At 36.1% G+C, this 12177-nt stretch overlaps 1 protein-coding gene and 1 long non-coding RNA gene across 3 annotated transcripts in view; one reads left to right on the forward strand and one right to left on the reverse strand.

Moving 5' to 3' along the window:
* LOC107664698 (leucine-rich repeat-containing protein 1-like) overlaps positions 1-12177 on the forward strand; it is a 69144-nt gene that overhangs the window by 43549 nt on the left and 13418 nt on the right. For both annotated transcript variants that reach the window (XM_016455342.1, XM_016455343.1), the window contains exons 5-10: positions 2253-2309; positions 2393-2456; positions 5076-5150; positions 5460-5604; positions 5867-5985; positions 7040-7123. In XM_016455342.1, the coding sequence (XP_016310828.1) occupies positions 2253-2309; positions 2393-2456; positions 5076-5150; positions 5460-5604; positions 5867-5985; positions 7040-7123 (544 nt within the window). The remainder of the gene's footprint in view (positions 1-2252; positions 2310-2392; positions 2457-5075; positions 5151-5459; positions 5605-5866; positions 5986-7039; positions 7124-12177) is intronic.
* Positions 5085-12177, reverse strand: part of LOC107664700 (uncharacterized) — a 7321-nt gene continuing 228 nt past the window's right edge. Inside the window, exons 2-3 of the long non-coding RNA XR_001631482.1 lie at positions 5977-5979; positions 5085-5161 (exon numbers count right to left, since the gene is read on the reverse strand). This is a non-coding gene — a long non-coding RNA (uncharacterized LOC107664700). The remainder of the gene's footprint in view (positions 5162-5976; positions 5980-12177) is intronic.

Genomic DNA, 12177 nt, shown 5'->3' on the forward strand with positions numbered 1-12177 from the left:
CAAATGAGGACAATAGAAGCAATCAAAACCAACAAAAGAGCAATATATTATATTATGGAAGTGCTATATTAGTATATTATTATAGTGTTATATTTCAATTTCACAAAGAAACGTGCAGCATTTTGTCCAAGCAATAATAAAAGGACACATTTAATTTATCATTTGTCTTAAATCTCATTTTGTTAAAAAGAAATCGTGAATCGAATCATGAAATCAGAATCGTGAATCGAATCGTGAGTTGAGCGAATCGTTACATCCCTATAAAACACTAAATATAAAAAACACAAAAAAGTCTGCACATTGATGCTCCAAAGCGACTTTATCAGCATTTGTGGAATATTATTTTTTTGTGATTTGTGACAAGACATTTTGCTTAAAGGAAATGAAGGATCTTTTTTTTCTTCTTTCTTTGCATTGTCATTATTTTCATTTTCATTATTTAATTACCAAAAAAAAAAAAAACATCTTATTGTTGCCAACAATATGTAAAGTGTTTTTTTTTTTGTTTTTTTTTTTACGTCATGGTAGTATTTGTTGTACTGCCTGTAAAAGAAAGTAAAATATAAGGGGGCATTATGAGAATTGTGGATGAATTTATGCTTGCCTTACCTCAAACACAAGCAAAATGCCTGAAAGAGGAAAAAAATAATTATTTTTTTCTTGTCGATGGTTTAATCTGGCTCAGTGAGGCGGAGATCTTTTGTCAGTGAGCAGATATTATTATAGAGATCAATTCCAGAGTGTTCAATACTGTCTTGTGATCTTTTAGCTGACATTTCTCCTCACTGCATCCTCTCAGTCAGCACAGTCACACATATGCACATCCCTCACCTATATTTGGCTGGTTATTATTTCGAATAGCGAACAAAAAACATTAATGTGCAGTAATGACACTATGACTGATTGCAGACAGTTATTACTGCAGTGTTCAAAGGCTTTTGTCTGTGGAATTGAAATACTCCATTCGCTGCTGCCTTGAACAATAATCCTCTTCTTTTTTTTTTCTCTCCATTTTCATTTCAGGAGACAAACCTCATTAATGTCTGTGTGACTTTAGCTGTCTCTATAGCCTTGAGCTCCAGACGTTTGAAAGCGTGTTGAACTCTTGTCCGTTCTCCGGGTTGATTAAATGTCCGTGGAGTTATAGTGACAAATAGCAGCACTTCTTGTTTTCGAAGTCAAGCTGTCCCTGTGACTGACTGAAGCGGTCAAATAGCCACACATTGCTTCTTTCATCTTACTTTTTTCGCTTTTGTTTTGAATCCATTTACTGAGAAATGAAACAGTTGTTTGTCTAGAAACGTGAGTGGTTTTGTCTGTGGATTACTGGCTTATGTTCAGTTTGAACAGGGAAGTCCTCTTGCCCTCCTGTTGACTGTTACTTCACTTGGTGTAGTTATTGTTTTTAAAACCAAATCAGGTTTAAAATAGCAGAAAGCCTCCTGGAAGCCCTGAAATAAATAAACTGAAATGTCACTGCCCCACCTGTGAGGCTCAGAGCAGTGAGCATGTGCTGGAAGATTGTGATTGCTATCTCAGGATGTGTGTTTGGTGTACTTCCCTTCTCTCTGTAAGCGGATAGATGAACTTTATCTCACTGCATGTTATTATTTTTTTAACAGAAAACGAGTAGACATTTCTGGTGGAGTTTGCATTACTCAGAACTTTTGAATAGTAGTGTGTCTTGATTTACACAAAAATATGAAGCAGCACAACTGTTTTCAACATTGGTCATTATCAGAAATGTTTCTTCAGCAGCAAATCAGCATATTAGAATAATTTCTGAAGGATTGTATGATACTGAAGACCGGGGTAATGATGCTGAAAATTCAGCTTTGATCACAGGAATAAATGACATTTTACAATATATTCACATATAAAACGGTTATTTTACTTTGTAAAAAAATATTTCAAAATATTACTGTTCTTACTGTTTTTGATCAAATAAATGCAGCCTTGGTGAGCAGAAGAAAAACACATTTAAAATGATTCCAAACTTCTGACTGTATATGGGCTTATGGTTGAGACATGATATAATTTAATGGTCTTTATGTGGACTTGTAATAAGCTATGTGTTGTGAATGTTACTCAAATAAAATATCAGTAACATCTCTCTTAATGGTAATATTTATGGTGACCCTGAAATGCAAATGAAATTCAGAAAATGCAAAATAATCTACTGCTCAAAATGTGTAATGGTTTAAATATAACATTATACTGAAGATTGTGCAATGTTTCTTTCTTTCATCTAGCATCTGTCACTTGGTATCACTGGAACTCCGAGAGAACTTGCTGACATATTTACCAGAGTAAGTGTACGCCTCCTAACGCTGTGTATGTGTGTGCATAAGGCAAAAGCAAATTCATATTTATTCCATTTTGTTTCTCTCAGGTCTCTGTCTCAGCTTCAGAAACTTGAAGAACTGGATGTTGGAAGCAATGAACTGTATAATTTGGTAAGTGTTGTGATTTTCATGACTAGCTCTAAATGGACTAATTACAATAATAATGACTTTGACTGCACAAGGCTTGGTATATGTCAGCTGTCACGCCATCTCTGGAACCTTATCTGAGTATTGGGCTGAATATGAAGAAGGCATTTCCACTTCACATTTCATCCCAAATTCAATAGAGAGTTTATTTTGCATAAAGACATGAAATGTGTGAGTAAATTCGGAGTAGGGATGTCACAATGTTAGTTTTGACTATGCGGTTATTGCCTGATAAAACAATCACAATTTCTAAGATTATTATAGATTTACCTTTCATGCAACAAATAAAACCCCCACAAACATTTAGCAACTTTATATTAATGGTTTTATTGCATCATTTGTTAGGACATACATACATATTAACAGACATATTCCTACTTTTCACAGAAAACCAACAGGTAAAGTATACTCTGAAACCAAAACATACCAAAATGAACCTTTAAAACAACAAAAAAGTATATATACCCTTTCAATGTATATGTATTACCTTCATACCTTCTACCTTATATTACCTTCATCTGGGCATGAATCAGATGGTGATCCCTCAGGTGCTGAAACATCAGATGTGTTTGCTGATGCTTTTCGTTTGGATGTTTTGCATATTGGGAACCCGCCTTCAACTACTGAATCATTTTTTTTAGTTAGCCAAAATGCTCCTAAATAGCTTAATTAAAACACTTTTTCGGCAGATACAAGTCCAGGAAATTGTGTTGATCCTCCATGTTTTCATTTTGAGAGAATACTCTAAAAGTTCACGCTCTGTGCGCGCACCACAGCCTTACAAACCATCCGAGCAGACGGCAGAGCACAGGTGTCGTGCAAGTAGTTCATCTCAGTCTGATAGACTTCTTTTCAGTGCATTTTTAAAAATAGATTTTCCATTTTTTTCCAGATTTTCCGTAGCTCCCAATTTCGTACACTTTAATAACCATGACTATTTTAATCGTGGTTAATTGTGAAATTGGGTGATCACGACATCTCTAATTTGGAGTAATCAGTGCGTAAAATGGCCCTTCCTGAAAACACTCTTCTGGATTCACAATTGCATCGTAAACCTCAGATTTGATAATCAACAAATCTTTCACAATTAGCATAATCCCGCCAATGAACAACTACGAGAATGACATTTACAGGCATGTTGTGGGATCTTTGGACTCCCTTCTCAAGTTTCACTCTAGTATATGGCATAAATGCAAAAGACTAATTGCCATATGACATGTAATTCACTCCTAGTTTTAAGCTTGCAGACAAATACTACTGGGGCTCAGAATAATAGTCATCTCTGTTAAAGGGGTCATATGATGCAATTTCAAGTTTTCCTTTCTCTTTGGAGTGTTACAAGCTGTTCATGAATAGATAAGATCCCTAAAGTTGCAAAGACTAAAGTCTCAAACCCAAAGAGATATTCTTTATAAAAGTTAAGACTGGTCCACGCCCTCCTAAAACGCCTCGTTTAAACACGCCCCCACATGTCTACGTCACTGTGTGGGAAGATTTGCATAACACCGCCCAAATGTTCACGCAAAGAAAGAAGGCGTAACTTTGATTCTCGCTGCAGTATTGTTGCCACCGCCGCCATGTCGTGGAGACGCTGTGTGTTTTGTGGAAAATAATGTTTTTTTAACCTTAAACCACATAAACCTTTTTTTAGCAACGTCATATGGCCCCTTTAAAAAGGAAAACGGACTACGGATGGCTGTTTTCAATCTTTTTTTTTTCGGATTAATTTGTTTTTATTATATGAAATTCCTACATGCAATTTCAGAAGGAGTGAGCCCATCTAATCTTTCAGTTCACTGCCGGAGCATATGAGCAGTGCTAAAGCTGTTTCACCCTCCCTCCATCTCCTCAACTCCACCAATGTAATTTAGCATAATTTAAGCCATCCATTGTCTTCCAAGCACCGGTAGTCCCCAGTGAGTATACAGGAGCTCGAGTTGAAGCCGCATCCTCAAGCCTCTCTACAAGCCAAATAATGTTTTACGTGTGTTTGGGAGCAGGTTTAAAGTTTCGCAAGGTCCGCACCATTTAACACTACAAATATTAAGAAAATGTCTTTCTTCTGTGGAACATAAAATAAGTTATTTTGAAGAATGTTGGTAACCAAACAGTTGATGGACCTCGATGACTTCCATAGAATGGAATAAAATACCGTGGAAGTCAATGAGGAGCATCGACTGTTTGGTTACTGGAATATCTTCGTTTGTGTTCAGCAGAAGAATGAAACTCATACAGGTTTGGAACAAGCAAATGATGACAGAATTTAGATTTTTGAATGAAAATCTTTTAATGTTCCTAAAAATATGTTTTCTTTATGCAAAATAAAATTAGTTTTCTTTGTTTTAATTTTGGGGTGATACGTGTTTTCGGCAGGTCTCTTGAGATTCACACATTGAACTGTTTGTCCAAGTTTAAAACCCTTGTTTCCATGAATGTGACCCCTTGTAATAAGAGGCTGGACTACGTCGGAATGCCATTTCACGAATGTTTCGCATTGGCCTGCATTCTTGTGCACGTTGGTAACAGTCACCTGCTGTGTTCTCGCTGCTCTGTCTGAACTCTGTCAAACTTGTTTTCTTGCAGCCTGAGACAATAGGCTGTCTTGTCAGTCTAAAAGACCTGTGGCTGGATGGAAACCAGCTGTCTGAAATACCACCGGTAAAGTATTTCTGACATGTCCTGTTGATGTCAAAAACTGTCAGTCTATCGGACTGTCGGATCTGTAAGGACACTTGTTCTCCTGCATAGTTTTTTTAAACATGTATTACTTCATCAGACATGTATTCTGCTCCTTTATATTAATTTACACTTGATTTGAACGTAATGTTTATTATTGTTTTTTATTAATCAAGCACAAGCTACTCGACTTCCTCAATATCCTAGAGGCTTTTTTGTGTGGTTGTGGTTGCATTCATGTTTACATTTGTGTGTGTGTGTTGGTGCGCACATGTGCTTTCTCTGCCTCAGGAACTGGGGAGTATGAGAAGCCTTACGTGTCTGGATGTATCCGAGAACAAGTTAGAGCACCTGCCAGAGGAGATGGGGAACCTCCTCTCCCTCACTGACCTCCTGGTGTCCCAGAACCTCATAGACATGCTGCCGGAGGGCTTAGGTCAGTGTTCAGGACCCGACTACGAACTGCAGTGCTTGTGTTTTTGTTTATGTGTGCTTCTGTTTAGTTGTTGTCCTTAATGATGGATGGAGTTTGATTTTTCATTTAGAAAAAGCAGAGCGTATATTAATGGAGCAGTTGTACTTGTGGTTAACCTACTGATCCACTGTTGTTGTTGTTGTTAAAAGCGCACGATAGTGAGCTGTGATGTTTGATTTTGTTTGTATGCAGTAATTATACTGTAATATATGTTTTCCCTTAGGAAAATTAAGACGGCTTTCAATATTGAAAGCAGATCAAAACCGATTAGTTCACCTGCCGGAGAGCATTGGCAACTGTGAAAGCCTGACAGAACTAGTGCTGACAGAAAACCAGCTGGTGGTAAGTTAAAGCACTTGAGCCTACTAACTGTCTACATGCGTTCAATTAGCAAGAGGGAAAACAAAAAAGCAGGCAAATTAATTTATCAAGTATTACTCTTATAATAATTCATTTTAGTTTAGTTTTAATTTACATTTATTTTATAGGTACTTTGCTATTTATTTATATGTATTTAATTGAATCACTTTTCTGGAGTGGAATTCCATTTTTTTTTTTTACTTGACTTCATGCCATGCTGTTGGAAGTTTCCACATTTTTTAATTTAATTTAATTTAATTTAATTTAATTTAATTTAATTTAATTTAATTTAATTTTGTTTCATTTAATTTATTCATTCATTCATTCATTCATTCATTCATTCATTCATTCACTCACTCATTCATTCATTCAGTCATTCATTAATGGGTAAAATTCATTCATTCATTCATTCATTCATTCATTCACTCACTCATTCATTCATTCAGTCATTCATTAATGGGTAAAATCACGCAGTACAAAATGTGGGTCACAGCTAAACCTTTTGGTCATTAAAATTAGTTAATTCTTTTTTTGAACTACAACTAAATTGAATATCAGTTCAACACATACTTTTTAAATTAAAATATTTTTAAGAAATATGTATGAAAAATATATTTTTTAAATCATGACATGACACTTTAATTGCTGACAACAATATCAATAATTAGAAGAATAATGTGGGGCTGACTAAAGTAATTATTTTTAATGGTGGGCAGGCCTTTGAAATGCAGAGTTTAGTTTCAGCCCTGCTCTAACACCTGCTCTCGTTTTGTGAACCCCAGAAGCGTGGTTATTTATGCGTTTGATTAGGGTTGGATCTCAACTCTGCAGAAAAGAAAGATTGATCTCCAGGGGCAGGATTGAGCTCCTCTGACCATAAGCCTGAGGGGGCAAAATCCATTATGCAATGATGCCCTTAAAAAAAAAACCTTGGCTTACTAATTAGAGTTGTCATGTAGTCTTATCATTGGTCATATGCATTTTTATTTTAAAGTAGATATTAGTGTAAGTGTTTTTCCATTTCTTTTTCCCTCAGAGTTTGCCAAGAAGTATTGGAAAACTAAAGAAACTGTCCAACTTCAACTGTGATAGGAATCGACTAATGTCTTTACCAAAAGAGGTATGCCAACCTAGTCATTGGGCCTTATTCAAGAAACAAGGGGTGGGGGGGGTCAAAATACATTTGACAGTCATTAATACTGACGCAGAGGGAAAATGTGTAATGGACAGCTAGCTGATACAAACGGGGTAAATAATGTTTTAAAATCAATGTTTTGATTAAAAGATAGTTACGTTAACATTAAGCGTCAGCGAAACCCTAAGAATTCACAACACTTTTTACAATAGTGCTCTCATTATAACGTTATGTATATGATAGTAGTTATTTATGTTCTCCATGTCTGTTTTGAGCTGCGCGCGCTGAAGATGACCAGTAGAATGAAGCATTTGATTGCAGGTTTTTAATCAATGAACGTGTCTGTGCGGCTCTGAATGAACTTCTTTTGTGGACGCGTTCTTATTATAATAGTGTTCTCATTATAATGTTATGTATATGACAGTCCCAGTCATAGTTATTAATATTCTGCATTGTTGTTTGTCCTGCTCTCGCTGCGTGCTGAAGAGATAATCACCGTAGTAGCCTACTACGATGAAGCGCTTTACTGCAGCGCAACTCAACCAAATGCATCTTATACGAGATAAATAATATGTACACGATATATATAACCCTGCTGAAATGTTTTGAAATCACTTGTACCCTACCTGATCGAAAAAAATCCAGTCTTTCACTCTGCCTGTGTCAATTTGAGTCTTGTTAAAGTTTTAAATCCCTGCCGCCAAGATGCTTCTCTCTCGGTCACGGATTATGGAAAGTGAAACTGAAATCTATAGTGGTGGTTGGATTTATTCACGCACGTTAAAATGTTTATTTAAAGCTTCTTTATTTTCAGATTCTAATTTAAAACATTATCTTATAGGCTGTATATTAACTTATTGGGAGAAAACCGGTAGTTCTATGTGAAATCGACATTTGAGCACCCCCATTTGCCAAAATGGCATGATCATAACACCCACGAATATTCGACTGTGAGATTGGTAGTCGAATCAGGCTCCTCCTATCGAAGCATCGGATCGTCGACTATTCGGGGTCACCCCTAGCTATTTCCAATCATTTTCCCCCATAAACTACACACCTAATGTAAATCTTTTATTTACTCTTCATGTTATTGTGCTAGTGTTAAAATGTACAACCTGTACATTTTATTCCACCCAAAGTCACTTGAATACACATCAAATTGTAGTTATGAATTGCTAGTTGAAATAATCTTTTAAAACATCTCGCTTACACTTCACTCCACGGGTGACAACGTGTGTTTACTGTACATATGCAATAAATACAGTGGCGCCTATGGAAAATTCTCGGTGATGCATTTGGAACTAGTTTTTCTTGCTGTTGCTAGTTTACCCATACACTATATATTTAGACTTCACGTTGCATATGAGTCCACAAAGTTCACAAACATAATCAAGAATGGAAGTTATTATTATGTTTTATTGCATATGTGTTGGTAATTACTTGTATAATGAAACATTGAGTGGGAAAAAGAGTCTTTTCTATTAGCTCAAGGTCATCCTGCAGGTATTTTTGAACTGAAATGCTAAACTACTCCTACGTTCGGTTAAAAAGTTAGTATCCTTCTTTTTAATGGCTACCTTCACTGAAGGACATTTGAGTTGTTTATGACTAGAACAAGTCCTTGAATATCATGTCATGCTTTTTCCAGAATAATCTTATCCTGATTTTTTTTAAGTGTTTGAGCAAGACTCTTTTTGTTACTGTTGTACATGCAATACAAAAACCTTTATGGTTAGACCATTATGATGTTATAATACAACTACTGCATGTCAGATACAGTATCTAGTGCTGCCAAAGCTCCTTTATGTCGAGAAAATAGTATCCAGCACCTGTTTGAAATGTATTCTGATAGTCTGTGATGTCACAGTGCTGAAGTTATTGCTACCACAGTTTTATGGTGGTCTAGTATTAATACTGTTGTTTAAACTATATTCGCATGGCCATGGATATACAGTACTTAGCATAAATGAGTACACACCCTCTGAAACTTAACAAATTTAGCTGTTACTTCTTTACTTAGAATACATATTAAGGTTCTTCTGAGACATAATTTTCCACCAAGTCTGCTTGATCAATTATCAAAGATTTTGTTAAGAATATGTTTAATGCATTTCATTTTTCCCATCTTTCCATGAAGTGTATTAGTGGGAAGAGGGTGTGTGTATTTATGTTGAGTACTGTAGATTTATTTTTATTTTTTTGCTCCGAGTTAGATGAAAAATAGTTTATATATTAAATTAAGTTGCAGGTATGTTGGATATTGACTTCACTGGCTGTACAAACATCACTTGCAAAATTACAATGTTAATATGTTATTCCTACGTATCAAATACAATCAATTGATTTTGGAATCATGTGCAGTTTGAACAGCCTTAATCTCGCAGCCCTTAGCATTTATAGTCCAGTGTCTTTAAGATTAAAAATCTCCATGATCACAGCACTTTGCCAAAATATGATGTTCACATTCAGAGCATTAAAATAGTAAGACTTTGCCTCCTTTGTTAAAACTCTCTCAAAACCTTTTGTTTTGCCTCTTGCTTGCAGCAATAGCTCAAGCTTGCGTTGGCTCGAGTAAATAGATCAAAAGCACTCATGACAGACAGGCTCACACAAGAGGGATGTGTGACTGTGTCTGTCATGAGTGCTTTGGTTTACATGCTGACTCATGCGATAGTGGCCCTGCTGCTGCTGCTGTAATTGGTCTAATGAAAGGTAATCCTTACACTTCCTAACAAGCAAATCCAGTTTCAGGGCCGGATTCAATGAAACCGCACCTTAGGTCAGTCAGTGTTATTAGCATACTAGCCTGGGGCAACCTGCCATCACCCATCACGTGACACTGCCTTGCCTACCCATACAATCTGTAGTGCTGTGTGTTTTTGTGGTATGACTACAGTACTCAGGATGGGGTCGCCCATGGCACGCACGCCCGGACAAACACACAGCCCGTTGTGTTACTGTTCTGTATCTTGTGTCATCTTCAACGGCCCTCAAGTGGCTTATGCTCTTGAGAAACCCTCATCTCTTATTCTTGAAGGTTTTTTCTTTCCCCTTTCTGTTCCATACTTCCACGAGGGGTGAAGACAGGCACTGGTGACAGCTGACAGGATTTGAGGAATGTTATTGTGTTGTTTAAACAGTGGCTTTGCATGAATGAGGCAGCTTGTTCTCTGAGACTGTTGCTCAGCTGTGACCTCTCTGACCTCACTCAATCAGGACACAACACAGGAAAATGCCACAAAATGTCATTTTCTCATATTCTTTTATTTCATGTTCAAGCTATGTCAGAGTGTAGGGTAATGACAAACTGAGCAAAATAATCGTGATTATCAGTTATAATCACAATTATTAATCACTGTTGTTCTCATTTGAGAAATTAATTTTATTTAATCAAAATGATTGCGCTTCCATGTAAGCACAAATCAAGAGAACATCAACTCATTACCTCATTTAGATTCCTGATTTATTATATTTATCATATAAATGAACACACTTTCTGCAGCCTAAAACTGGTAAAACCCAAGCGGCAACCTTCCGGTCTCTCTCGTGAAACCAGCACAGAAGTGACTAAAACTGCAATTCATCGACTGGCCGCTAGAGGCTGGCTCCAAAAGGGAGTCAGTACCATAGTCTTCAGAAACCTACGGGTGACGTCACGGACACTACGTCCATGTTTTTATACAGTCTATGGTAAAACCCTGAGAAACTTCTCTGAGCCGACTGGGCAGCGCTCTGACATATAGTGCAGATGCACTTCAGGCGACCTGAATTCGAGTACCAGGTTTCCCGATCCCGCCCCCCTCTCTCTGTCCCAGTCCGCTTCCTGTCTGCTCTCCGCTGTACTAGATGTTAAAACAGTGAAGTTTTCTAATATTAATTCCAATAATTCCACATGATGGTAACATGTTTCTATTGAAACAATAAAACAGACTACAGCTGCCACATACAATATAGCCATGCTTCATTGTTTGGATTTATCATAGTTCGTCACCTGAGAAGGTTTCCTCACAGATTTAGTTGCAGCAAATAGCACATTGGCCTCATGAAGGAGAACAAACTGGCTGTATTACACTTTTATTTGAGCAGAATATCATAATCAGATATGTTTTTGCTGGTCTTCAGTTCATCAGCTTGTGTGCATGGTTGCCAGGTTGGGAAAATTAAGTAAAACACTGGGAAGAAAATATATTCTTTTAAACCCTTGACATCTGGCAACCCTGAGCATGAAGCATCAAGGAGGCTTGTAACCAGTGCAAGAAAACAGAAATGCCAAATAATAATAATAATAAATCAGGATAAATAACCAACTGGCCAATATTGCAGATGATTATGCTTAATCAAGAGAAGCAGAAAAGATTAAAATATGATTTATCGTGCACCCTTATTTTTAACAATAAAAAAAAAAAAAAATTGTTATTACTCCAAACTTCCAACCTTGAGTAAAAGATTTTTTCCAGCTATTGAAAAATTACAAATTTTAAGTATTATTGACCAAGTCTTAACACACAGATGAAAGTAAAAAAAAAAAAAAATTAAATCAGTCAGAAAGCGAATGTTCATGTTTGGTGTCAGTGTTAATTTTGACAGACATTTTTGATTTAGTCTTAGACTTTATCTTGAGACGAAAACGCTTAATAGTCTTTGTCACATTTTAGTCATTTGAGTCTTTCATAGTTTTAGTCTAGTTTTAGTCGACGAAAAGTCATTGCATTTTTGTCAACTTCTATTCAAACTGTAGTTACCAACATTTATTTTGGTAGCTATTTTATATGTAGTCTTCAAACAAAAATAATCATAACTTCTTCTCTCTTTAGACCAAATCAATTACGCTTATGAGAAATTTGAATCAAGGATTGAATTTGGAAAAACTTGAATAAATTATGACAATTTTCATTTTTGGGTGAACGATCCCTTTAACAGTAGTAAAAATGGAGCAACTTATAAAAATAGTTATGTTGTTATACTGTGTGTGTGTATACATATATATATATATATATATATATATATATATATATATATATATATGTGTGTGTATATAT

Source organism: Sinocyclocheilus anshuiensis, unplaced genomic scaffold, assembly GCF_001515605.1.
Source record: "Sinocyclocheilus anshuiensis isolate Anshui unplaced genomic scaffold, SAMN03320099.WGS_v1.1 scaffold455, whole genome shotgun sequence".
Taxonomy (NCBI): domain Eukaryota; kingdom Metazoa; phylum Chordata; class Actinopteri; order Cypriniformes; family Cyprinidae; genus Sinocyclocheilus; species Sinocyclocheilus anshuiensis.